Raw genomic sequence first — 27,585 nt, 5'->3', positions numbered from 1 at the left:
CATCAGGGAAATGAAAAATTGAGACCATGAGGACATATCATGAAAACTGAAACCATGAGGACTAACTTATTAGAATTGATAAATGCAAAAAATCTGAATATACTAAGTGCTGGTGAGGAAATGAAGCAACTGTAGCTCTCCTTATACAATATGGTTGTAAAACAACTTGGCAGTTTCTTCTAAAGTTAAATATACCCTTAACTATACCACTCAGCAATCTCACACCTAGGTATTTTTCCAACTAAAACAAAACATATATTCAAACCAAAATCTGTACTATATGTTTAAAATGGATTTAGTCAGTCTGGAAAACCTGAGAGCAACATAAACGTCCTTCAACTGATGAATTTTAAAACATGCAAACGAAAGAATATTATTCAGCAATATAAAGAAATGAAAGACTGATACAGACAAACATGGATGACCCTCAAAGGCATTATGCTAGATGAAAAAAGCCAGATTCAAAGTCTACATACTGTATTTGTGTTGGTTGCTCAGTCGTATCTGACTCTTTGCAACCCTGTGAATTGTAGCCCACCAGGCTCCTCTGTCCATGAGGATTCTCCAGGCAAGAATACTGGAGTGGACTGCCATGCCTTCCTCCAGGGGATCTTCCCAATGCAGGGAATGATCCCAGGTCTCCCGAATTGCATGCAGATTCTTTGCCATCTAAGCCATCAGGGAAGCCCTACATACTGCATGATTACAATTAATTATTTTTAATCTGGACAAGGGACAGAAAAAAGATAAGTAGTTGCCAAGGACTAAGGTGGGGGAAGGATTTTACTATAAAGGGATACAGAGTAAATTTTGAGAGTGATGGAGCTTATATCTTGATTATGGTGGTACCATTAGTCAAAACTCACAAAACTGTACTCTCTGGGTTGGGAAGATCCCCTGGAGGAGGATGAAAAAAAGGGTGAACTGTTAAATTTTATTTATTTTTTAACTTTTACAATTGAGATAAAATTAACATATAACATTGTACTAGTTTTAGGTGTATTTAAAAGGGTGATTTTGCTGCATGTGAATTATACTATAATAAGACAATTAAAAAGAAACATATATAGGAAAGAAAAATCATACATAATTCTACCACCAGAAGGAACACGTGTACACCCGTGGTGGATGCATGTTGATGTATGGAAAAACCAATACAATATTGTAAAGTAAAAATAATAATAATAATAAAAAATTTAAAAAAATTTATTTACTTATTTATTCATTTTAATTTTTGGCTGTGCTGGGTCTTCATTTCTGTGCACAGGCTTTCTCCAGTTGCAGTGAGCACCGGCTACTCTCTTCTTTTGGAGCATGGGCTCTAGGTTGTGCTGGCTCAGTAGTTAAGGTATATGGACCTAATTGCCCCGCGGCATGTGGGATCTTCCTGGACCAAGGCTCGAACCCATGTTTCCTGAACTGCAAGGCAGATTCTTAACCACTGGACTACCAGGAAAGCCCATAACACAACCACTTTTGACATTCTGGTAATAGTCCTCTAATCTTTATTTTCCTGTTTTTAAGTTTTAAGTTTATCAAAAAACTAAGTAGAAAGTACACAAAGTGCTCATATTTCCCCTCTTCACATCACCCCCACTTTTTCCTGGCATTAACATCTTGCATTAGTGTCATACATTTGTTAAAATTAATGAACTGGTACTTGATATATTAATTACATGGTTTACATGAGAGTGTACTCTGATAGTTCTATGTGTTACGACAAATGTATAAATGACATATATCCGCCATTACAGTATCATACAGAACAGTTTCACTGCCCTAAATATGCCCATACTCTGCCTATTCATCTTTCCCTGCCTCCATTCCCACAACTCCTAAAAACCACTGACTTTCTACTGTCTCTATAGTTTTGTCTTTTCCAAGATGTCATATAGGTGGAATCATAGGGTACGCAGACTTTTTAGACTGGCTTCTTTCACCTAGCAATATACATTTAAGATTCCTCTAAACTTTTTCAAGGCTTGACAGTTCATTTATCATTGAATAATATCCCACTGTATGGATGTATAGCTTGTTTATCAACTCATCTATTAAAGGACATTTTGCTGCTGTGCTTAGTCACTCAATCATGTCTGACGTTTTGTGACCCCGTGGATTATAGCCTGCCAGGCTCCTCTGTCTATGGGATTCTCCAGGCAAGAATATTGCAGTGGGTTGCCATGCCCTTCTCCAGGAGACCTTCCCAACCCAGGGATTGAACCCAGGTCTCCCACATTGCAGGCAGATTCTTTATCGTTTGAGCCACTAGGAAAGGACAACTTGGTTGCTTCCAATTTTTGAAAATGAAATGAATTAAAAATTCATTTGCATGATACCTGGGAGTATGATTGCTGGGTTTTAAAGTAAGACTATATCTAGCTCTTTAAGAAACTGCCAAACTGTCTTCCAAAGTGACTATACTATCCTGCATTCCCGTCAGCTATGAATGAAAGTTCCTGCTGCTGCTAAGTCACTTCAGTCGTGTCTGACTCTGTGTGACCCCATAGATAGCAGCCCACCAGGCTCCCCCATCCCTGGGATTCTCAAAGCAAGAACACTGGAGTGGGCTGCCATTTCCCACTCCAGTGTTCTTCATCAGCAATGAATGAAAGTTCCTACTGCTCCACATTCTTATCAGTATTTTGTTGTTGTCTGTATTTTGGGTATTAGCCATTCTAACAGGTGTGTAGTGGTATCTCATTTGTTGTTTTAATTTCCAATTCCCTAATGATATTTAATATTGAGCATCTTTTCATATACTTATTTGCCACCCATGTATCTTCTTTGGTGCACTATCTGTTTAGTTCTTTTGCCCATTTATTAATGGGGTTGTTTATTTTCTTACTGTTGAGCTTTAACAGTTATTTGTATATTTCAATACAAGCCCTCAATCAGACATGCATTTTGCAAATATTTTCCTTCAGTCTGTGGCTTGTCTTTTCACTCTCTTAACAGTATCTTTTGTATAGCAGAATTTATTACTTGTAATGAAGTCCAATTCATCAACTTTTTTTCTTGCATGGAGCGTACTTTTGGTGTATCTGAAAACTCATTACTAAACCCAAGGTCACCTAGATTTTTCTCCTTTGTTATTTTCTGGAAGTTTTATAGTTTTGCATTTTATATTTAGATCTGTAATTCATTTTGTAAGTTTTTTTAATGGTCATTTTTTACATGGAGATGTCTAGTTGTTTCAGCACCATTTGTTGAAAAGATTATCCTTTTTCCAATGAATTGTCCTTGCTCCTTTCGTCAAAGAGCAGTTGACTATATTTGTGTATTTCTGGGCATTCTATTATGCTGCACTGATCCATTTGTCTATTCTTTCAACAACATCATATTATGTTAAGTACTATAGCTTTATAGCAAGTCTTGAAGTTGGGTAGCATCAGTTCTCTAACTTTGTTGAGGTTCTTCACTATTGTGTTGGCAATTCTGATTCAGACCTTTCCATATAAACTTTAGAGTTAACTTTGTTAATTTCCACAAGGTAAGTTCAGTTCAGTTCAATTCAGTCACTCAGTCCTGTCCCACTCTTTGAGACCCCATGGAAGGCAGCATGTCAGGCCTCCCTGTCCATCACCAACTCCCAGAGTTTACTCAAACTCATGTCCATTGAGTCGGTGATGCCATCCAACCATCTCATCCTCTCTTGTACCTTTCTCTTCCAGCCTTCAATCTTTCCCAGCATCAGGGTCTTTTCTAATGAGTCAGTTCTTTGCATAAGGTGGCCAAAGTATTGGAGTTTCAGCTTCAGCATCGGTCCTTCCAATAAATATTCAGGACTGATTCCTTTAGGATGGATTGGTTGGATCTCCTTGCAGTCCAAGGGACTCTCAAGTGTCTTCTCCAATACCACAGTTTAATAACATCAATTCTTCGGTGCTCAGCTTTCTTTATAGTCCAACTCTCACATCCCTACATGACTACTAGAAAAACCACAGCTTTGACTAGACGGACCTTTGTTGGCAAAATAATGTCTCTGCTTTTTAATATGCTGTATAGGTTCATCATAACTTTTCTCCCAAGGAGCAAGTGTCTTTTAATTTCATGGCTGCAGTCACCATCTTCAGTGATTTTGAAGCCCCCCTTAAATAAAGTCTGTCACTGTTTCCACTGTTTCCCCATCAATTTGCCATGAAGCGATGGGACCAGATACCATGATCTTAGTTTTCTGAATGTTGAGTTTTAAGCCAACTTTTTCACTCTCCTCTTTCACTTTCATCAAGAGGCTTTTTAGTTCACTTTCTGCCATAAGGGTGGTATCATCTGCATATCTGAGGTTATTGATATTCTCCTGGCAATCTTGATTCCAACTTGTACTTCATCCATCCCAGCATTTCTCATGATGTACTCTGAATATAAGTTAAATAAGTAGGGTGACAACATACAGCCTTGATGTACTCCTTTCCTGATTTGGAACCAGTCTGTTGTTCCATGTCCAGTTCTAACTGTTGCTTCTTGACCCACATACAGATTTCTCAGGAGGCAGGTAGGTGGTCTGGTATTCCCATCTCTTTCAGAATTTTCCAGAGTTTGTTGTGATCCACACAGTCAAGGGCTTTGGCATAGTCAATAAAGCAGAAGTAGATGTTTTTCTGGAACTCTCTTGCTTTTTCGATGATCCAACAGATGTTGACAATTTGATCTCTGGTTCCTCTGCCTTTTCTAAATCCAGCTTGAACATCTGGAAGTTCACAGTTCACATATTGCTGAAGCCTGGCTTGAAGAATTTTGAGCATTACTTTGCTAGTGGGTGAGATGAGTGGAATTGTGCGGTAGTTTGAACATTCTTTGGCATTGCCTTTCTTTGGGTTTGGAATGAAAACTGACCTTTTTCCAGTCCTGTGGCCACTGCTGAGTTTTCCAAATTTGCTGGCATATTGAGTGCAGCACTTTCACAGTATTATCTTTTAGGATTTGAAATAGCTCAACTGGAATTCCATTACCTCCACTAGCTTTGTTCATAATGATGCTTCCTAAGGCCTCTGATCTGATCTGAAGGCCCACTTGACTTCACATTCCTGGATGTCCACAAGTTAAACTGCTGGGATTTTGAATGGTATTGAATCTATAGATCAAGTCATGAACTACTAGTATCTTAACAATATTGAGTCTTTCTGTCCATGAACATGGAATCTCTTTCCAGTAATTTGATATCTTTCCTGAGAGTTTCATAGTTTTCCTCATATAGATTTTATATATATGTTTTGCTAAATTTATATCTAAGTATTTCATTTTCTGGTGCTAACGTAAATGGTATTGTGTTTTTAATTATAGATTCCAATTGTTCATTAATGGTATATAGGAAAACAATTGACTTTCATATATTAACTTCATATTCTTAAACCTTACTCTAATGGCTCATTAATTTTAGAAGGGTTTTTTTTTTTTTTTGGTTGATTTTTTGGAATTTTAAAATAATCATGCCATCTGCTAGCAAAGGTAGTTTTATGTCTTCCTTCCAAATATGTATGCACTTTATTTCCATTTCCCATCTTACTGCATTTGTTAGGACTTCCAATACAACACTGAGTAGGAATGGTGAGAAACACCACCATTGCCTTGTTCTTGATCTTAGGCTAAAACATTTAGCTTCTCTCCGTTAAGTATTGTATTCCTGGTAGATTTTTTTTTATAGATGTTCTTTATGAAGTTGAAGAAGTCTTCACTCTATTCTCATTCACTGTATATTGTTCACTTTTGTCAAGTGATTTTTCTGCATGTATTGATATAATCGAGTAGTTTTTCTTTTTTAGCCTATTGATGTGATGGATTATATTAATTGATTTTTGGATGATGAAACAGCCTGGAAAAAAATCCCACTTGACTGGATTTTTCCTACATTGCTAGATTCAATTTGCTAATATTTTGTTGAGGATTATTGCATGGGAGATATTAATCTGTAGTTCCTTTCTTACAATGTCTTTGTCTGGTTTTGGTATTAGGGTAATATTGGTCTCATAGAATGAATTAGGGAGTGCTCTCTCCCTCTGCTTTCATCTTCTGAAACTGATTGTAGAGTACTGGTATTATGTCCTTAAATGTTTGGGAGAATTCACCAGTTTATTATCTGGGCATGGTGCTTTCCGTTTTGAAAGAGTATTAATTTCTTTAACAGACGTAAGCCTATTCAGATTGTCTATTTTATGTGAGTTTTAGTTGGTTGTATCTTCCCAGATATTGGTAAGGTTTTCCCTAAGTTATCATATTATTGGCATGGAATTGTGCATATTTTTATGACAGTTCTGGTGGTAGTGATAGCCTTTTTTTCATTTCTGAAATTAGTAATTTGTGCTTTCTTTTTTAGTTAATCTGACTAGAAGTTTATCTATTTTATTGATCTTTTCAAAGAACCAGACTTCGGTTTCATTGATTTTTCTCTTTTGTTTTCCTGGTATAACTTTCATTGATTTCTGCTTTAATTTTTTAATATTTCTTTTATTCTGCTTACTTTGGGTTTGATTTGCTCTTCTTTTTCTAGTTTCCTAAGGTGGAAGCTGAGATTATTGATATCAGATCTTTTTTTCTAATATATTAATTCTATGCTATAAATTTCCCTCTAAGCAGTGCTTAGAATTTTTATAAATTATATTTTTATTTTCATATAATCCAAAATGTGTTTAAACTTCACTTGAGACTTCTTTGGCCTATGTGCTATTTGGAAGTATATTGTTTAATCTCTAAATATTTTTATATTTTTACAGGTATATTTCTGCTATTGACTTTTTAGTCTAATTCTACTATGTTCTGAGAGCATACTGATATAATTTATATTCTTATAAGTTTTGTTAAGATCTGTTTTATGATCCATGAATGTGGTCCATCTTGGTGAATGTTCCATTGACCTGGAGAAGAATGTGTATTCTGCTGTTGTTGGATGAAATACTCTGCAGATGACAATTAGATCCCGTTGACTGATGGTGCGGTTCAGTTCAACTATACCATTATTAACTTTCTGCCTGCTGGATCTGTTGATTACTAATAGAGAGGTTTTAAACTCTCTAAAATAGTGGACTTGTCTGTATCTTCTTGCAGTACTATCCATTTTTACATCATGTATTTTGATGCTCTGTTAGGTATACACATAATTTTCCTTGCTCTGAAGTCTGCTTTGTCTAAAACTAATATAGTTCCTCCTACTTTCATCTAATTAGTGTGTTAGCATGTTATATCTTTCTCCATCCCTTTACTTTTAAAAATTTGTTTATTTTTAATTGGAGGATATTTTGTAGCATCCTTTTACTTTTAATCTTTAATCTTATTAAAGATTAAAATAATCTTTAATCTTTAAACTTTTAATCTTATATGTATCTTTACATTTAAAGTGTGTAGGTAACATATAGTTGGGTCTTGTTTTTGTTATAATCCACTTGGATAGTCTGTCTTTTAATTGGTGTATATAGACCATTAACATTTAAAGTGATTATTGATACAGCTGGGTTAATACTGACAATATCTGTAATTATTTTCTATTCATTTTCCTTTTTTTAAATTTTTTTCTTTTGTGTGTGTATTCCACTCTTCCTCTGCTTTCTATGGCTTTATTTGAGCATTTCCTATTATTCTATTTTCTCTCTTTCTTGGTATATCAATTATACTCATCTTTTTAATTAGTAGTAGTCATAGAGTTCGGAGAAGGCAATGGCACCCCACTCCAGTACTCTTGCCTGGAAAATCCCATGGATGGAGGAGCTTGGGGCTGCAGTCCATGGGGTCACTAAGAGTCAGACATGACTGAGCGACTTCCCTTTCACTTTTCACTTTCATGCACTGGAGAAGGAAATGGCAACCTACTCCAGTGTTCTTGCCTGAAGAATCCCAGGGACGGGGGAGCCTAGTGGGCTTCCATCTATGGGGTCGCACAGAGTCGGACACGACTGAAGTGACTTAGCAGCAGTCATAGAGTTTACAATACATATTTACACAAATCTAAATCCACTTTCAAATAACACTATACTGCTTCACAGGCACTGCAGGCACTTTGTAGCAGAGTACATCCTTTATAAAATCACTGTCATTCATTTCACTTTTCCTTAAACTATAATTATTCAGTACACTGTTGCTATTATTATTTTGAACAAACTTTATTCTGTTAGGTTAAGAATAAGAAAAATAAAAGATTTCACTTTACCTTCATTTATTCCTTCTTTAACACTCTTCCCTTTTTTTATATAGATCTGAGTTTCTGACATTATTTTCATCTTTCTTAAAGAATTTATTTTAACATTTCTTGTGAGGCAGGTCAATTGGTGAAAAATTCCTTCAATTTCTGTTTGAGAAAATATTCTCATTCACTTTTGAAGCATAGTTTTGCTGGATACAGAATTATAGGTTGATGGATTTTTTCTTTCAAGAATTTAAGTGCTTCATTTCACTCTCTTACTGCTTGCATGGTTTCTGAAGAGAAATCATGTGCAATTCTTATCCTAGTTCCTCTATATGTAATATGTTTTTCCTCTTTCAAGATGTTCTCTTTGTCTTTGATTTTCTGCAGTTTAAATATGATATGCCTAGGTGTAAGTTTTCTCACATGTATCCTGCTTTGTGTTCTCTGGGCTTCTTGGATTTGTGCTTTGGTGTTTGTCATTGCTTTTGGAAAATTCTCAGCCATTATTTCTTCACTCATTATTTCTTTTTCCTTTCTTTCATCTCCTTCTGTCATTCCTATTACATACGTGTTACACTTTTTGTAATTTTCCCACAGTTCTTCAATATTCTATTGAGTTTGATCACATTTTCAGTTTGGGACATTTCTCTTGGCATACTTTATTTATTTATTTATTTATGGCCGTGCTAGGTCTTTATTGCTGCATGCGCTTTTTTCTAGTTGTGACAAGCAGGGAGCTATTCTTTGCTGCAATACACGGGCTTCTCATTGCTGTGGCTTCTCTCACTGCAGAGCATGGGCCCTAGGGCATGTGGGCTTCAGTAGCTGTGGCATATGGGCTCAGTAGCTGCAGTTTCCAGGCTCTAGAACAAAGGCTCAATAGTTGTGACACATGGGCTTAGTTGCTTGCTCTGCAGCATTTTCCCAGATGCTGGAAAAGAAATCTGTGGGATTTTCCCAGATCAGAGATTAAACCTGTGTCTCCTGGATTGGCAGGCAGATTCTTTGCCACTGAGCCACCAGGGAAGCCCCTTGCCATATCTTTAGATGACTTTTTCTTCAATCATGTCCAGTGTGCTGATGAGTTCATCAAAAGCATTCTTCATTTTTGTTACAGTGTTTTTGATTTCTCACATTTCCTTTTGATTCTTATTTTTCATCTCTCTTTACATTGCCCACATATGCTTACATTTTGCCTCCTTTTTTCATTAGAGTTCTCAACACATTAATCTTCTTTATTTTAAATTCCAAGTCTGATAATTTCAAAATATCTGCCATATCTGAGCCTGGTCTGATGCATGATTTGTCTCTTCAGATTGATTTTTCTTTGGCTTTTAGCATGCCCAGTACTTTTTTGTTGGAACTCAGACATGATGTACTTAGTAAAAGTAACTGAGGTAAATGGAGCGTTAGTGTGAGGTCTTATGTTAAGCTCTCTAGGAGTTAGGCTAGTTTTACTGTTTTTTTGTAGCCATGGTGTCAGAGGCTAAAATGTGCCTAGTGTCTTTGTCCATCCTCTCCATTGTTATCGGGTTTCCCTAGATTCTTCTTCTTAAACAGTGTCTAAGGCTTGCAGGTCTTTCAATCTCCTGTTATTATACAGGATCCCAATTGATGCGTAGCAAATTGTAGGGGAAGGAGAAATGTTCTATAATCATATAATTAGCTCTCAGTTTTTAGTGACCCATATCCCTGAGCTGTGACCTTCAAAAGCACTAATTAACTTTGCTCCTGCCTACCAGTGTAGGTGAGACAGGAAAGCTAGTGGAGTTGGGCATATATTCCTTCTTCCAGGGTGGTTCCATTCCACTGTAGCCCACCAGGCTCCTCTGTCCATGGAATTCTCCAGGAAAGAATACTGGAGTTGATTGCCATTTCCTTCTCCAGGGGATCTTCCTGACCCAAGGATCAAACCCACGTCTCTGGCATCGCAGGCAGACGCTTTACTGACTCAGCCACCAGTGAAGACGTTCCAGGGTGGGTTAGGCACTGATAAAACCCAAATTAGTTAGTCTAAGATAAAATCATTTCCCTCGGTTTTTCCAGTAGTCATGTATGGATGTGAGAGTTGGACTATAAAGAAAGCTGAGTGCTGAAGAATTGATGCTTTTGAACTGTGGTGTTGGAGAAGACTCTTGAGAGTCCCTTGGACTGCAAGGAGATCCAATCAATCCATCCTAAAGGAGATCAGTCCTGGGTGTCCACTGGAAGGACTGATGTTGAAGCTGAAACTCCAATCCTTTGGCCACCTGATGTGAAGAGTCACCTGACTCATTTGAAAAGACCCTGATGCTGGGAAAGATTGAGGGCAGGAGGAGAAGGGGACCAAAGAGGATGAGATGGTTGGATGGCATCACCGACTCAATGGATATGACCTCGAGTAAACTCTGGGAGTTGGTGATGGACAGGGAGGCCTGGTGTGGTGCAGTTCATGGGGTTCGCAAAGAGTCGGACACGACTGAGCAACTAAACTGAAGTGAACTGAAGCCAGGCCTTAGTTAATGAGAATAAAGAACTCTAGGCTCATTTAAAATGGTTACTTTTCCCCCTCCTCTGCCTATAACAATTATAAATTTTTCACCAAACCTGAGAACCTGGTGGGGATCCTAGAGGTAAAAACTCACAAAAAGGAGTTTTTCTCTTTCAAGCTAGAACATGCTCCTTCTCCAGCAATTAGTCGATTACCTGATTACCCATTAAGTGCTCCAACCAGGATCCAGCAGTGGTGATTGTATTCGCCTGTCTTTCCAGTTTTCAAAGAAAAAAACCACAAGGCAGTTTGCCCTGTGACCTCAGTTTTCTGTGATTTTAAGAGGACTTGCTGATTTTCATTTCCTTAAGTCTTTGTTCTTGTGACAATAGGTGTGACAACTTCTAAGCTCTTTACATGTCAAGAAACTAGAAGCTCTTTCTAGTCTCTCTTCTGTGCATAAAGGTGTATAAAGTTTTCCATTTATATAATTAACATATACAAATATACGTTTTATAAACTACTTTGAAAGTTAACACATTGTGTACATTTTTGTGCCATTAAATATTCCCCCTATACTACATGCCTAGTGACATGATTTTTCATTAACACAGTTGAAACATAATTTCTTAACCAATCCCCTATTTGAGGGTTCAAATTGTATCCTTTTCTTTGTTTTAAAAAAATTCCATGATAAATATCCCTGTATATAGGGGCTTCCCTGGCTGTCCAGTAGTTAAGACTCTGTGCTTCTACTGCAGGAGACAGTAGAAGATCCATGGTCGAGGAACTAAGATCCCATATGCCTCTGCTGCTGCTGCTGCTGCTAAGTCACTTTAGTCGTGTCTGACTCTGTGCGACCCCATAGACGGCAGCCCACCAGGCTCCCCCGTCCCTGGGATTCTCCAGGCAAGAACACTGGAGTGGGTTACCATTTCCTTCTCCAATGCATACAAGTGAAAAGTGAAAGTGAATTCGCTCAGTCGTGTCTGACTCTTAGTGACCCCATGGACTGCAGCCTATCAGGCTCCTCCATCCATGGGATTTTCCAGGCAAGAGTACTGGAGTGGGTTGCCATTGCCTTCTCCACCATATGCCTCTAGGTGTGGCCAAAAAATAAACAAAAATAAATATCCTTGCATATATACTAATGTATGTAATACTGGTTATTTTCTAAATATAAATTCTTAGAGGTAGTTTTATTGAGTCAAAGGTAATGAATGCTTTTAAACTCCCAATCTATACTGTCAAGCTGCCTTCCAGAAAAGCTGCACTAATTTACTTCCCAATTGCAGTGTGTGAAAATGTCCAACACTGGATATTTTAATTGCTTAAAACTTCATAAATTTGGTGAGGGAAAATGGAAACAATTCTTTTTTTATTTATCAGATCAGATCAGATCAGTCGCTCAGTCGTGTCCGACTCTTTGCGACCCCATGAAGTGCAGCACGCCAGGCCTCCCTATCCATCACCAACTCTCGGAGTTCACTCAGACTCACGTCCATCGAGTCAGTGATGCCATCCAGCCATCTCATCCTCTGTCATCCCCTTCTCCTCCTGACCCCAATCCCTCCTAGCATCAGAGTCTTTTCCAATGAGTCAACTCTTCGCATGAGGTGGCCAAAGTACTGGAGCTTCAGCTTTAGCATCATTCCTCCCAAAGAAATCCCAGGGCTGATCTCCTTCAGAATGGACTGGTTGGATCTCCTTGCAGTCCAAGGGACCTTTTAATTTCTCCTTTTATGATATTACCATTATTACTGTTAATATTATTATATTAAGCTACATTCTGGACTAAATGTAAGTGCTCAAGACCGTTTATTGATTAAAAGAACTCAGAAAAATCAAAGTTACTTTGTAGGCAAAAGTTGTGTATTTTTCACCCAAGTCTCAGGAATACAATTTTATTGGTAAATACACAAATTAGACCTCTGCTCCACAGTGTTATAGAATCAAGTAAGAAATATTTTTAACAATCCCTGCATGTTTAATTGAGGAGAGACAAATCATGAATTTCCCAAAATAAACATAAATGAGGCACCTTTGGCAAACTTCCACATACTGGTGAGAAGAGAATGACTGTTTCTCTAAAATAAATTCGATAAATTCATAGTCTTTAAAACACCTAAGTTATTTGCATTTCATATAAACAACTTACCTAGACATTTCAGAAAAATCTGAGTATACACTTAGAAGCAAATCCATGCAGGAGGCTATTTAGGTGGTATTATTAGGCTGGCATAAATTGCCTTACTTGATTGGTTCTTCAATTGTTAATACTTGGATGGAGGTAAGCTGGAAATTACTTTGTTGATTTAAATTCACATTGCAAAGTAAGATGGAACCTGTGTATTACGTATTTGATTCTGGATTATTTTGCTAGAAATAATCAGCTCACTCAGAGGCTGACATGAGATCTACCTACTTAAAATATGAAACTGGATGAGCTTTCATTATTAGCAATGTGATCTGCATGGTTGGGTGATTTATTCCTTTCTGGATGATAAAGAGATGGGATGATAAAAGATAAGGACCCACCCCTTAAAGACTAAGTAAGCACCAAAACAAGGCAAGCTATCAAAATGTGGGTTTCATGTGCATTTACATATTTTTAAAACTCATTTCCAAATTGCTAAGATTCTAACTTACAGGCAAGTCAATTTCCAAAGGAACAGTATACACCAATGCCACAAGGAGGGTATTCTTTATCTACAGCTGTTAAGCAAGTTGCTATCACCTCTCTAAAATATCTTTAAGATAGATTTCTTTACAGAAACTCTTAAATGGATCCTTCCAATATATCTGAGCTCACCACTATTCATGACAACCACAGATGATCCAAATAACTTGTTTCAGCCAACAGATTCTGTTTGCCCCAAATTCAGCCTCTAGATAGAGTATTGTTAGACAATGTGTGAAACTGGCCGATCTGAATTTGCCTTCTCCAAATTTGGCTCAAGGCTAAGGAGGTAGAAGATAAAGGTAAAAAGAGGCCAAGAAACCAGGTCCTGAAGAACACTGAGTCAGATGAGCATGATGATAACAGCAATAAGAAAAATAACAACAAAATTTGTTGAACATGTCTTATAAGTTAAGGGCTTTACATCCATGAATTCAATAAATTCTTGCCACAACCCTACAAGCTAGATCCCATTATTAGCCCCATTTTAGAGATGAGGCACAGGGAGGTTTGGTAACTTGCCTAAGTTGACATGAGTAGTCAAGGTATGGAGCTGGGATTCAAATCTAAGAAGGCTGGCCTCAGAACCAAGGACTGAAACCACAGTAGCATTTTGCCTGTCCTGCTACATGAGTGTAAAGTGCATGTCACCCACTTTTAGAACTTAAAAAATAAAGGGCTTTCACACATTCTTGCCTAACTTTTTCTCAAACCACCCTTCCCACCCTACCTGAAAACACAGCTTTGCTCACCTTTTAAAGAATCAGGTGTTGTCTGTAGTGAAGCCAAGTCATACTCAAATGACTATAGGAAACGATACAACTGGAAGACTTCATTTTGCATTTTTTGGTATTTATCTCAAGGACAGATTATAAAGTATGAAATAGTGCCTACGCTTCCAAGAGCTATGAAATAGAATTGGGAAGAGACGAGTAACCCCGCTGAAAGTTCTTTTTCATTCTCTTTATACCCATCAGCATTTTTCTCACAATACATGGCATTTATCTCACATTACAATACTAGGTCAAGGTCTAAGCTGCTTCAGTCGTGTCCGACTCTGTGCGACCCCGTGGACTATATCCCGCCAGGCTCCACTGTCCATGGGATTCTCCAGGCAAGAATACTGGAGTGGGTTGCCATGCTGTCCTCCAGGGGATCTTCCTGACCCAGGGATTGAACCTACGTCTCTTATGTCTCCTGCATTGGCAGGCGGGTTCTTTACCACTAGCGCCATACTAGTGTCTTCCCAACTATGCATCTTGAGGATGAAAACATCTTACTCAAAAACTAACTATGCATCAAAACCTGACCATAAATGCAAACACAGTGGTCTTCATCAAATACTCTGGTCCTACTACCTGAGCAACATGGGATTTGGCTAATTATGCTCCAAAGAGAAATCCACAAATTCCTGGAAGGAGCAAATTCAGGAACTGAAGGCAGAGACAAGGAGCTAAACAGTAATATCACTGGTGCTATAAAACAACACTGCTGCAATTACTGACACTGATTTCAACTACATAGCAAAAGTAAACACTATAATTTTTTTTAAAACTATAATCTTCAAGACATGTTTTACCATGGTTGTCCAAGATTGGGTGCTTAACTGAATTACAGCTGATTTCTCCGTGAGTACATGGAACAATGCTCAATTTTCAGAAACTATGATAAAGTCCATTTCAGCACATTATTATAAGTCTGAACTTTAAAAAACTTTCATGAGTTACACAGCAACATTGACCACACCTCTGCTGCTGCTGCTGCTAAGTCACCTCAGTCGTGTCCAACTCTGTGCAACCCCATAGAGGGCAGCCTACCAGGCTCCCCTGTCCCTGGGATTCTCCAGGCAAGAACACTGGAGTGGGTTGCCATTTCCTTCTCCAATGCATGAAAGTGAAAAGTGAAAGTGAAGGTACTCAGTCGTGTCTGACTCCGTGCAACCCCATAGATGGCAGCCCACCAGGCTCCCCCATCTATGGGATTTTCCAGGCAAGAGTACTGGAGTGGGGTGCCATTGCCTTCTCTGACCACACCTCAAGTTCCAGTATATTATCTTGGACAAGAAGCACAAGTGAGTTGATTTTATTGAAACAGTGATACCTCACCAACTTGAAGGAGATTCAGGCAAGTAAACTTATCACTTGCCAGTACCTGAGCGATACCATCTGGAGACTTCAAGTGCTCAGTCTCTCAGTCATGTCCAACTCTTTGTGACTCCATGGACTGTAGCCTTCCGAGTTCCTTTGTCCATGGGATGTCCCAGGCAAGAATACTGGAGTGGGTTGCCATATTCCATCTCCAAGGGATCTTCCCAACCCAGGGATTGAACCCTTGTCTCCTATGGCTCCTGCACTGGCAGATTCTTTACCACTGAGCCACCTGGGAAGTCCAGAGACTTCATAACTTACCACTGACTCATGGTATCTGTAGAGTAGAACTTGGTCCCAAGGGAATTTCAATGAACATTTGAGATGGACCTTCAACCTGTATCATCACAGCTATTTTGCAAATGGGTTCATGTGGCCCTAATTGAAAGTGATAATCCCTGATACTTTAAGGGCCCCTGTTAACAGAAATGATGACAAAAAGTAAACAACAAAGATGTGCTTCTATGCCATCAATGTTTTCCCCAACCATTACTGTCTAGCACCGAGCACCAGGTCAAAAGTTCAATAACTTCATCACCAGTCTAAAGGCAAGAAACATTCCCATGAACAGTTTTCGATAAGAGCTATTACTGTAGACACATCATCATGTTAAGTACTACAATAATATTTATTTTATTATAACACATACAGTCAGTGGACAGGGAGAGATGAATCTTTGCTGTTCATTATATAAGAGGACAAATCAAGTAAACAAATTCCTTTTGGAGTATTTTTTTAAAGGCTACTATAATAGTGAAGAAAAAATTAAAAGCATAAGTACTTCTCTTCTGACATTTATCTAACTTGAAGCAGAACGAAGGGCATGATGTAGCAGTCACTACAGAAAAAAAATGTCCTATATCTCTGAAAATTGGGTTTCTAGAACTGAAGTCTCAGTCAGAATTCCTCAGGGCTTTAAGACTTCATTTTCAGGCTACTGAAGCCAGTGAAAACGGAAAGCCAAGAAAAACCCAAGTCCTTCACTTTTGAGTATATAGCTTATTTCTCTTTATCTGGTAGTTAATTATCTTATTCCTACTTGTTGGATCATTTGTCCAAAATTAATTCAACTTAATATATATTGAGTGGCCTATGCACAGCCTGGGCTTCCACTACCTGCCTTTTCTACTAGCTTTTCTACTAGCAGGTGGGCAAACTCAATGAGAAGAAAAGGTCCATATTTCAAAGAGGTTTGAGAGTTGAGCAAGGCGACATCATTGGCTAAGTTGAGAAATGAAGATTTTCCATGAAATTTCAATTCATTGTGCCTTTCTATCTTCCATTAACATGGATAACTGAGATTTGATGGTATTCTCAAGGCCATGGGAGATACTTTTACAGAAAGGCTGCTCAACTGGTGAAATCTGATCTGAATAATTTTTCTGGCTAAAATCATCTCTTACTTGTCATCTGGCATAGGACTTTGGGCAAAAAATCAAAGCTCTTGTCTGAAAAAAACAAATTGTTCTTTCTATCAGCACCTCAGCTGCACAAATCTCTGCTAAAGGAGGTTTACTTACTATTTGGTCAAGAATTTAAGTTGTGCTCTTGAACTCTTCACAACAGAATCAACTTTGTGTGCCCCACAACTGATATCTAACTTATCCAGTTTTCACTTCAGACAACATAGGCTAAGTCTCCACTACAGGTGCACTTTAGAGAATCCATGAAGAATCAGTGCTTCATTTAAATTTTTTTTTAATAGGAGGATAATTGCTTTACAATGCTGTGTTGATTTCTGCCATTCACCAGTGTGAATCAGCCATAAATATACATACATCCCCTCCTCTTGACCCTCCCTCCCACCCCTCTAAGTTGTCACAGAGCACTTGGTTGAGCTCCCCATGTTATACAGCAACTTCCACCTAGTTGGCTTATTTTATATATGGTAATGTATATATTTCAACAGTATTTTATCAATGCATTCCACCCTCTCCTTCCCCTGCTGTGTCCACAAGTATGTTCTCTAAGTCTGCATCACTATTCCTGCCCTGCAAATAGGTTAATCAGTACTATTTTCTAGATTCTATACATATGCATTAATATATATTTCTTTTTCTCTTTCTGACTTACTTCACTCTGTGTAACAGGCTCTAGGTTCATCCACCTCACTAGAACTGACTCAAGCTTGCTCCTTTTTATGTCTGAGTAATATTCCATTGTACATATGTACCACAACTTCTTTATCCATTCATCTGTCAATGTACATCTAGGTTGATTCCATGTCCTGGCAATTGTAAATAGTGCTGCAATGAACACTGGGGTACATGTGTCTTTTTGAATTATGGCTCATGCAGCTCAATATCAGAAAAACAAACAACTCAATCAAAAAATGGGCAGAAGACCTAAACACATACTTCTCCAAAGAGGACACCCAGATAGCCAATAAACACATGGAAAAATGCTTAACACTGCTCATTATTAGAGAAATGCAAATCAAAACTACAGTGATGTATCATCTCACTCCAATAAGAATGACCATCATAAACAAAATCTATAAACAATAAATGCTGCAGAGGATGTGGAGGAAAGGGAGCCCTCCTGTACTGTTAGTGGTAATGTAAACTGGCACAGCCACTATGGAGAACAGTATAGAGATTCTTTTCAAAACACTAGGAATAAACTACCATATGACCCAGTAATCCCACTACTGGGCACATACCCTGCCTGAGTGCTTCATTTTTATAAAATAATATATATGTGTTGTTGTTGTCATTTAGCTGCTAAGTCATGTCCAACTCTTTTGTGACCCCCATAGACTGTAGCCCGCCAGGCTCCTCTATACGTGGGATTTCCCAGGCAAGAATACTGGAGTGCTGGAGTTGCCATTTCTTTTTCCAGGGGATCTTCCCAACCCAGGGATTGAACCTGGGTCTCTGGCATTGCAGGCAGATTCTTTACCATCTGAGCCACCATGGAAGCCCACACATGTGTGTGTGTGTGTGTGTGTGTGTGTGTGTGTGTAGTTGCATAGAAAAAAAGACTCTAAGTCTATATACCAATTAACCATGATTAACATGCAGATGACACCACCCTTATGGCAGAAAGTGAAGAGGAACTAAAAAGCCTCTTGATGAAAGTGAAAGAGGAGAGTGAAAAAGTTGGCTTAAAGCTCAACATTCAGAAAACTAAGATCATGGCATCTGGTCCCATCACTTCATGGGAAATAGATGGGGCAACACTGGAAACAGTGTCAGACTTTATTTTTTTGGGCTCCAAAATCACTGCAGATGATGACTGCAGCCATGAAATTAAAAGACGCTTACTCCTTAGAAGGAAAGTTATGACCAACCTAGATAGCATATTCAAAAGCAGAGACGTTACTTTGCCAACAAAGGTCCGTCTAGTCAAGGCTATGGTTTCTCCAGTGGTCATGTATGGATGTGAGAGTTGGACCGTGAAGAAAGCTGAGTGCCGAAGAATTGATGCTTCTGAACTGTGGTGTTGGAGAAGACTCTTGAGAGTCCCTTGGACTGCAAGGAGATCCAACCAGTCCATTCTAAAGGAGATCCAACCAGTCCATTCTAAAGGAGATCAGTCCTGGGCGTTCTTTGGAAGGAATGATGCTAAAGCTGAAACTCCAGTACTTTGGCCACCTCATGCGAAGAGTTGACTCATTGGAAAAGACTCTGATGCTGGGAGGGATTGTGGGCAGGAGGAAAAGGGGATGACAGAGGATGAGATGGCTGGATGGCATCACTGACTTGATGGACGTGAGTTTGAGTGAACTCCGGGAGTTGGTGATGGACAGGGAGGTCTGGCGTGCTGTGATTCATTGGGTTGCAAAGAGTCGGACATGACTGAGTGACTGAACTGAACTGAACATAAATGTTGAGATTACCAATGCCTTTGTTTCTCTAATACTTTTATTTTCTTCTGAATGTTGAAAAATGACATCTATTTTTAAATAGAAAAAAATCACATTGATGTAAACTTTGCTTAGGGCATCTGATAATTGACAATGCAGTCTACTAGACATATTAAACAACCATATGTATAACATTTCCATGTTCTAACCTTCGATTAGCTTATATCATTCAAAGTTAAACTATCTGGACATTAACTTAGCACTTAAAAAAATTTATATTAGATATAATTTAATGTTTGCCCTATTCCTTTACAGAGGGTTAATAGAGAAATGCCAAATATGATTCTTCTTTCTTCTATGAAACCAAGATTACAGTTGGTGTCTTTGTACCACCCAAAATGTACTTTCTGCAAACATCCCATCATTAATACCATTTGACTAAGTGGGAGGTAGATGAAATTGTACTTTTCTCTTGCCAACCAATGGAAAGCTTCTCTTTTTATCTTTTCAGGAAGCATATACCAACTTAGAAATGTGAATACTGTAATGTACCAACCTTTGTGCATGCTCAGTCACTCAACTGTATCTGACTCTCGGAGACCCCATGAACTATAGCCCACCAGGCCCCTCTGTCCATGGAATTTTCCAGGCAAGAATACTGGAGAGGGTTGCCATTTCCTTCTCCAGGGGATCTTCCTGACCCAGGGATGGAACCCGCATCTCTTGCATCTCCTGCACTGACAGGTGGATTCTTTACCACTGAGCCACCTGGGAAGCCCCATGATACCAAATCAGGTGTTAAAAATATCTACCCTTTCTACTTTGGTCAGGTGGCCTCTATTTTTTGTTTCAGCTTTTAAAAAGTTATCTTGCAACTATTCTTTTGTATATGCTGTGATGTGCTGGGCTTAGTCACTCAGTGGTGTCCGACTCTTTGTGACCCCATGGACTGTAGCCTGCCAGGTGCCTTTGTCCATGGGGATTATCCAGGCAAGAATACTGGAGTAGGTTCCCATGCCCTCCTCCAGGGGATCTTCCCAACCCCGGGACTGATCCCAGGTCTCTCACACTGCAGGTGGATTCTTTACCATCTGAGTCACCAGGGAAGCCCAAGAATACTGTAGTGGGTAGCCTATCACTTCCCCAGGGGATCTTCCCAACCCAGGAATTGAACCAGGGTCTCCTGCATTGCAGGTGGATTCCTTACCAGCTGATCTACCAGGGAATCCCATTCTTTCATATAGAACCTATAACTACCCTTCTGGGAAGTAGCACGCTATAAATCTTAAATGAGTAAAACGCTTTTTGCAAAGACCTTGTGACAATGATAAAAGTCCAGGTGTGCTCCAAATACTAAAGACAGAGCCTTGGTTTCCCTGATGCCTCAGACAGTAACGAATGTGCCTGCAATTCAGGAGACAGGTTCAATCCCTGGGTCGGGAAGATCCCCTGGAGGAGGAAATGGCAACCCACTCCAGTATTCTTGCCTGGAGAATCCCATGGACAGAAGAGCCTTGCAGACTACAGTCTATGGGGTCCAAAGAGTTGGACGTGACTGAGGGACTAACACTTCCACTTTCATTTTTCTGGTTTCCCTTGCCCTCCCCGCTGCACAACCCCTTATTCTCCCATCCTTTAGTTTGCTGTCCAGAAGGGAAGAATTCCTCTCAGAGAGTAGAGAATCTTTAGTTCAGAGAGAGCGTGAATGACTCAACCAACACCACACAGTGAGCAACAGAACTGACCAGAAGCCAGGTCTCCTGACTTAGAGCACAGTTCACTCTCCATTCGACTATGAGGGCATTCCAATCCTTCTGATAAGTCAGGGAAATCTAAGAAGCATGCACATAAAGGCACATATTTTTAGCCTTCCTCACACATTTCCTTTGGCTTAGCTTATTTAGGTTCCAGAATAATTTTAGTCCTAGACTCTATCTTTTAACTCCCAAATAGTATACTGCCTGTCTTTGGAATTCTGATTACAAAGTTCTTTATTCATCTACTCAGATCATCTCACATGTTACGTGGCTGCCATGTGCAAAGCTGTGCATGCCATGCTAAGTCACTTCAGTTGTGTCCGACTCTTTGGGACCCCATGGACTGTAGCCTGTCAGGATCCTCTGTCCATGGGATTCGCCAGGGAAGAATACAGGAGTAGGTTACTATTTCCTTCTCCACATGTGCAAAGCACTGGGCTTCTATTCAAGAGAAGGCACTGGCTTCCTCAAAGAACTGCTAGACACAAACTGGTGTTGTGAACAGAACAGCGGATCTGGAGACCTGGGTTTTCATTCTGGTGCTGCCCTGGATTTGCTGTCTGGCTTTGTACAAAGTCACTTGGCCTCACTCAGTTTCAAGTTTCTCATTTGAAAATTAAGGTGATAATATCATTTGGCCTGTAAGAGAGTTACTCTAATTGCTGTGTGTGCGTATGTTAGTCACTCAGTTGTGTCTGACTCTGCAACCCCATGGACTGTAGCCTGCCAGGCTCCCGTGTCCATGGAATCTCCAAGCAAGAATACTGGAGTGGGTTGACATTCCCTTCTCCAGGGGATCCTTCTGACTCGAGGATCAAACCCGGGTCTCCTGCACTAGAGGCAGATTCTTTACTGTCTGAGCCATCAGGGAAGCTACCATTCATTAAAAACTGTGTGCCAGCCACTGTCACACAGCCCTCTGTGTGCACAATATGATCGAGTCTTTAGATGACCATGTTTACAATCAATACACTATTATTTCCCCTACTGTACTGATAAGAGCACGAAAGCTGGAGAGATTAAGCAACATTCCCAAAGTAAGTAAGGAAGTCGTGGATCTGGGGTTTGGATCAAAGTGGACTCCAGAGTTTCCATAGCCAACACCACTGGTCCCTCCCAACATAAAAAATAATTAAGAATATACCTTGAAAGGCATTAAGCTAATTTTAAAGCATTCTCATTTACTCTACTTCTACCTATCTGAACTTCTAAGATGTGAATACATCTATTCTTCTGCTCATTTCTTTGTCTTGTCAAATAATCACCTTGAATGTCCAAGCAATAACCTGGAGGTGGGGGACTCAAGCCCTTCTGGTTGACTTTCACAATAAAGAGGCTCTGGGTAGGCTCCATAAGACCATGCCTCCTGTGTCTCAAAATTTCACTATCTTCTTCCTTCTCTGCAATCTTTTGGGGACTCATCCTTCCTGGGAAGTTCAGAGGCCCATTTTCAGCCAAATACAAATGTTAGAAGCTTTTCTCCAAAGGAGAAAAATGAGTGAGAATCTAGTCCCTTAGAAGATCCAGCTAACCCATCTTATAAAGAAGGCACAGAAGCCATGAAATACACCAACCATTTCTCTCCCAAGGACTTTTGCCAGCCTTGGCACAGGCTGGTTCATTTGAAATATATAATTAAATATTCTTAACAACTCAATTCTTCCACCTCACTTTCATCAATAGTTCATTACCTAAGTCAGATGTGCCAAAAGAGGCAAACTCTTCAGCTCATTTTGTCCTACATTTGCATGAATATTATGCACTGAATATTATGCTTCTTTGAACTTCAAAAGAACTTCCTGGCCTCTTTTGACTACAACTTTAACAATTGAGCATAATGGAGTTACAGAAAGACATTTTCCCAGCTAAAGATCTCCAACCTCGCTGCTTTTGGACAGGAACAAACTTTTATATAAGCCATAAATGGCTCATTCATCCACTGTGATGGCACTGTCCATATTTCCCGGGTTCCTGAGCGGGTTTTCCCTCCTGTGAGAGCAAGGTAACTCTGGCTAATTAGCTACTAGCAAGTGGCAGCACCCACTTCTACTTTTCCTTGTGCAAACAGCTTTCTGCTTTGAAAGCATTTCCTCCAGACCTCCTCAGATTCTACACCAGTTGAGTGAGTGTCTTTGACCATAATAGCATCGCCCCTCATTCCATCCTGATGCCTAAAATGGGAGAGCAAACAGGCTACCGAGCATCTGCCTTGACCAATATGCTTATACTCAAACCAGCCCATGAGTGAGAAAAAACCTTGGCTTCCTTGGGTACAACAGTATCAGGCAGCAAGGAGTGACATGAAACTTTATGATCCTTACACATTTCTTGAAGTTTTCTGTTATTTTTTCCCCTCATTTTGCTTCTTCCATTCCTATACCTACTCTTCTCTAGAACTCACAGCACAATATGGGAATCCTGGTTTCCTTTTACTTCAAAGGACTTTTTCCTGTTGTCAAAGTAATATTGCCAATTGTGAAATCTTTGGAATAAACAGAAGTATAAAAATGAACAAAAATAACAGTCATGAAACTACTACCCAGAGATAAAAAATTAGTTCCCTCTTGCACACCATGTGTGTGCGTGCATGCTCAGTCGTGTCTGACTCTTTGTGTCCCCATCGACTGTAGTCTGCCAGGCTGGCTCCTCTGTCCATGGGGTTTTCCAGGCAAGAATACTGGAGTGGGGCTGCCATGCCCTTCTCCAGGGGATATTCCTGACCCAGGGATTGGACCTTTTTCTCCTTCATTGGCAGGTGGATTCTCTACCACCGAGCCACCTGGGAAGCCTCACTGTGCACCAAGCATGAATATAAAGTTCAGGTAGAAGAGAAAACTATGGGTAAAACCCCAAATTATGGAAGCAGTAGAAAAAAATATAAGAATATGGAGTAGGAAAGATCTTCCTAGGAATAAGAAGAAATCCACAAGCCATAAAGGAAATGAATGACAGATCTGACTACACAAAAATTTAAAACTTCTATATGGGAAAATATGGCTTATACAAAGTTTGAATGAAATGGCAGACTGGGAAAACAATACGTGAAATACAAAAGGTTATTAACAACATTTGAAATAACAAAATGTTAATAAATAAGCTTTTGCAAATCAATAAGACAAGCAACCCAACTGAAAAATAGCCAATTCACTGGAGAAATACAATTGAATTAAAAGTAATAGAAAATATACTCCAGTAACAGGAAAATCTCACAGCACAACTGAAACATGATTTCCTCTAGTAAACTGGCCCATGAATACAGTGATTAATAATACTTTTAGTGAAGGAATTAGAAATGGACATGCATACATATATGGTGGAAGTATAAACTGATACTTTTTTTGGAAGGACAATTTGACAGTTTTTGCCAAGATTAAAACTGAGCATACACTTTGACCTGACAATTACTCACAAATACTTGCTTAAGTGCTTTCAGGCATTCACTAATGCCTTACTTATAGTAATAACAAAACTGGAAACAATCTAAATATCTACAAATAGGGACTATCTAAACAATCCATGGCACACTCATATAACCGGGTACTATGTAGGCATTAGAATGAACATGGTACTGTTACACTGAAATGTTCTGACATGGAAGGATGTCCCGGACACACTGCTGAATAAAGCAAGTTATAAGGAATATATATATATATATATATATAATATCCAATTTTTGTAAAAGAAAAAATCCCTATAGATATGTATGTTTTGATAACACAGAGAGAAAACATCATGGAAGAAACATAAAACTATTATTAATAGAATAATAGAAAACTATTATTAATAGTAACAGTCATCCCTGAGGTGCGGGAATGGGAGTTGAGAGAAACAGGTTCTTTATGAAGTTCAGATACTTTCACATCATTTTGTTCAGTGAGTAGTATTCATTTCATAATTTAAGAAATTTCAAAATAAGCTAATATAAGCATTTTCCAGGGCTATCATTTTCAATAAGAAGTGTTTGGTAGCATGAGAGTACATTACAAGGATCATTTATGCAACCATTTCCTACTGCTTCTAATGTCTTGTGCTGCTGCTGCTAAGTCGCTTCAGCCGTGTCCAACTCTGTGCGACCCCACAGACAGCAGTCCACCAGGCTCCCCTGTCCCTGGGATTCTCCATGCAAGAACACTGGAGTGGGTTGCCATTTCCTTCTCCAGTGCATGAAAGGGAAAGTGAAAGGGAAGTTGCTCAGTTGCCTCCGGCTCTTCATGACCCCATGGACTGCAGCCTACCAGGCTCCTCCACCCACGGGATTTTCCAGGCAAGAGTACTGGAGTGGGGTGCCATTGCCTTCTCTGTATAATGTCTTGTAGAGCTGCAATATAAATCTCTGTGCATGCACTGTGTGTATGTGTGTGTGTGAGTGTGTATGTGTGCCAAGGCAACATACCTAAGGCATAGACTTTTAGAGTTTCCTTTTAGTGGAGATAACTTTGCACATATCTTTGAGACAGTTAGCTTGGGTCAGGCCCCAGAGAATGATGCTGAGGGCTCATTTAGGGAATGATGATGACCTAAGCCTCATTATCTGACTATAAGCTGGAAACACTAGCCCAGAACTGGTCCCTTAGGCCATCTGTTACATAATCATTTTGACACCAACTGAATATCCAAAGGGCTTGGGACAGACTCACAGGCAGTAGGAAATGTTAGAGAGTGATAGTTTGGGGCCTGTCAATCAGTTTTCAATCACATTTTTCCTTTGGTTTGTCAATTAAGCTCTAATTGTCTATTTCTATGGACAATATTACTCAATTCTTCATTAATATGGAAGGCTTCCCAGAGAAGATGGTCTCCTATGAGTTGCAAGCTTCCCCATGCTGCCACAAGGCCATAAGGGAAGTTTCTCCCTAAGAAACAAAGGAGTTTTAAGTCCAGCTGCTTTTGAGCTTAGCTGAGAATAGACTGGACTTTTCTCTTACATCCACTTAAATCAAGGCAAACTTCTGGAAGACGAAGGTTCTGAGGTGGATTACATATTCAAGCAGAAGAAGGTTGGTTGAGGACTACAAGAGAAGAGGCTGATTTAAGCTCTCTTGCTCCTACTGTGTCCTGCTCAAATTTCCTTTTTTGTGTCTTGATCATACGAGAGATTACAATGGATCACTCATGTTTAAAAGCCTAATCAAAAGCCCCATTTCTCTCAGGAAGGAGACTCACTTTACTGTGAAAACCATAGTGAAGCAGAAAGACAGGTAACAGTGGAACAGATTCGGCACTGTTCTCCCTAACAGAGAGCCTCATGCCCAATATATTTAACTTAAGCTGATAAAGGGGATACGTGTTGAAATGATGGGCTTCAGATGCTGTTTCAGCTCCTACCAGGCATATTTACACAGTTCCTTCTCATGAATAAGTTCAGTGGAGCAGAGAATGCCCCGTCTTGGACCAGTTCCACTTTGTGCTTCTTTCGATGCAGCCAAAAAGGGGAACTAGAGAGAGGGCTTTTCCTTCAAATGCAGAGCCAGGGTCCACCTTGGAGGTGGCTGCAAATGGCCCAAAGAAGGTGAGGCTCACAGTAGGCAAAGGCAGGCAGACAGCTCCTAACAAGGGCAGAGATGTCAATGGTTACTCATAAGTCTCCCAAATGTGGCCGCAAGGAGGGTTAATTACCCCCCTTTTCCTGCCACTCAGCTTTCTCCAATGTGTCAGCCCATGACACGGATCGCTGACTTTCTAGAAATATTCCCTGGCTTTGCAGGGACGTTCCGTTCTACAAATGGCATCCAATTTGCTCACGGTCCCTGGAATCTCAATTTCCTCAAAGGATTTTTCATCTCAATCCAGCTCGTGTGAAGGTTTTTTCCTTCTTCGTTTTTCGGCAGAAGGGAATAGGCAGAGCCTGCTTTACTTTTTTTTCTTTTTCTTTTCTGTGTTATTCTTTTTCATAAAGTGAAAACCTTTGTGGAAGAGTCTGAAATTTGGGAAAAAATCCAGCTCATCTGTCAGATATTTCTAGAATTACGTAAAATGGAATGAGATTTGTACAGTTTAGAACAGGAAACGGAAAATAACTAATGTGTCATGTGTTCTATGAGATGAAAACTATATGATAATCAGAAAAACAGCCCCAAATTCATTGGCCTGATTCAAAGCTCTCCTTCTTTTATCAACTCACACATAAACCAGTAACATTCACTTTCTTAGATTCGTGGCAGGGCCACATTTGGGCTAACTCGCAATCTCTTCAGATTATAAGCACATTCTCAAAGAAATGACAAGAAAGTATCTTGTTTTTTTTAAACTCAAGACACTTACGTTTTACTTGCTCTGTTCTGCTTCCTTCTAGGAAAAGAAAGAACAGCAACAAGGAAAAGATGTATCTCATGCCTCCCATGCAGCCCATCTTCCACTTTTTTCTCATTCCAGCCAGTGCAAAAGGCAACTTGAAACTTTCAGGGCCCCGTGTACTCAAGCTGTTGGGAAGAAAGCAGACAAAAAGACTTAGAACAGATCTACTGGAACTGATGGAGACCTCTTATCTCAGGCTTCTAACCTACTGGGGGGCGGGAAGGGCTGGGGGAATTTACATGTGTAATAAGCACTGTTTTCCTGCAAAGAAAGAAAAGGCCTCTCCTGCCTTGCAAAGACTGTGGAGGAAAATGTAAGT

The 27,585-nt window shown here is 39.5% G+C and overlaps 1 protein-coding gene across 26 annotated transcripts in view; it reads right to left on the bottom strand.

The window, feature by feature from the left end:
• Positions 1 to 27,585, bottom strand: part of CHRDL1 (chordin like 1) — a 135,721-nt gene that overhangs the window by 104,310 nt on the left and 3,826 nt on the right. For all 26 annotated transcript variants that reach the window (XM_086388096.1, XM_086388100.1, XM_086388098.1 and 23 more), the window contains one exon: positions 27,234 to 27,391. In XM_086388096.1, coding sequence (XP_086244222.1) covers positions 27,234 to 27,391 — 158 coding nt within the window. The remainder of the gene's footprint in view (positions 1 to 27,233; positions 27,392 to 27,585) is intronic.

Source organism: Bos grunniens, chromosome X (genome assembly GCF_055505025.1).
Source record: "Bos grunniens cultivar Pamir isolate PY7600 chromosome X, Bosgru_T2T1.0, whole genome shotgun sequence".
NCBI lineage: Eukaryota > Metazoa > Chordata > Mammalia > Artiodactyla > Bovidae > Bos > Bos grunniens.
Note: the sequence above shows the minus strand (reverse complement) of the source record. Positions and strands in the feature narration are given on the sequence as shown.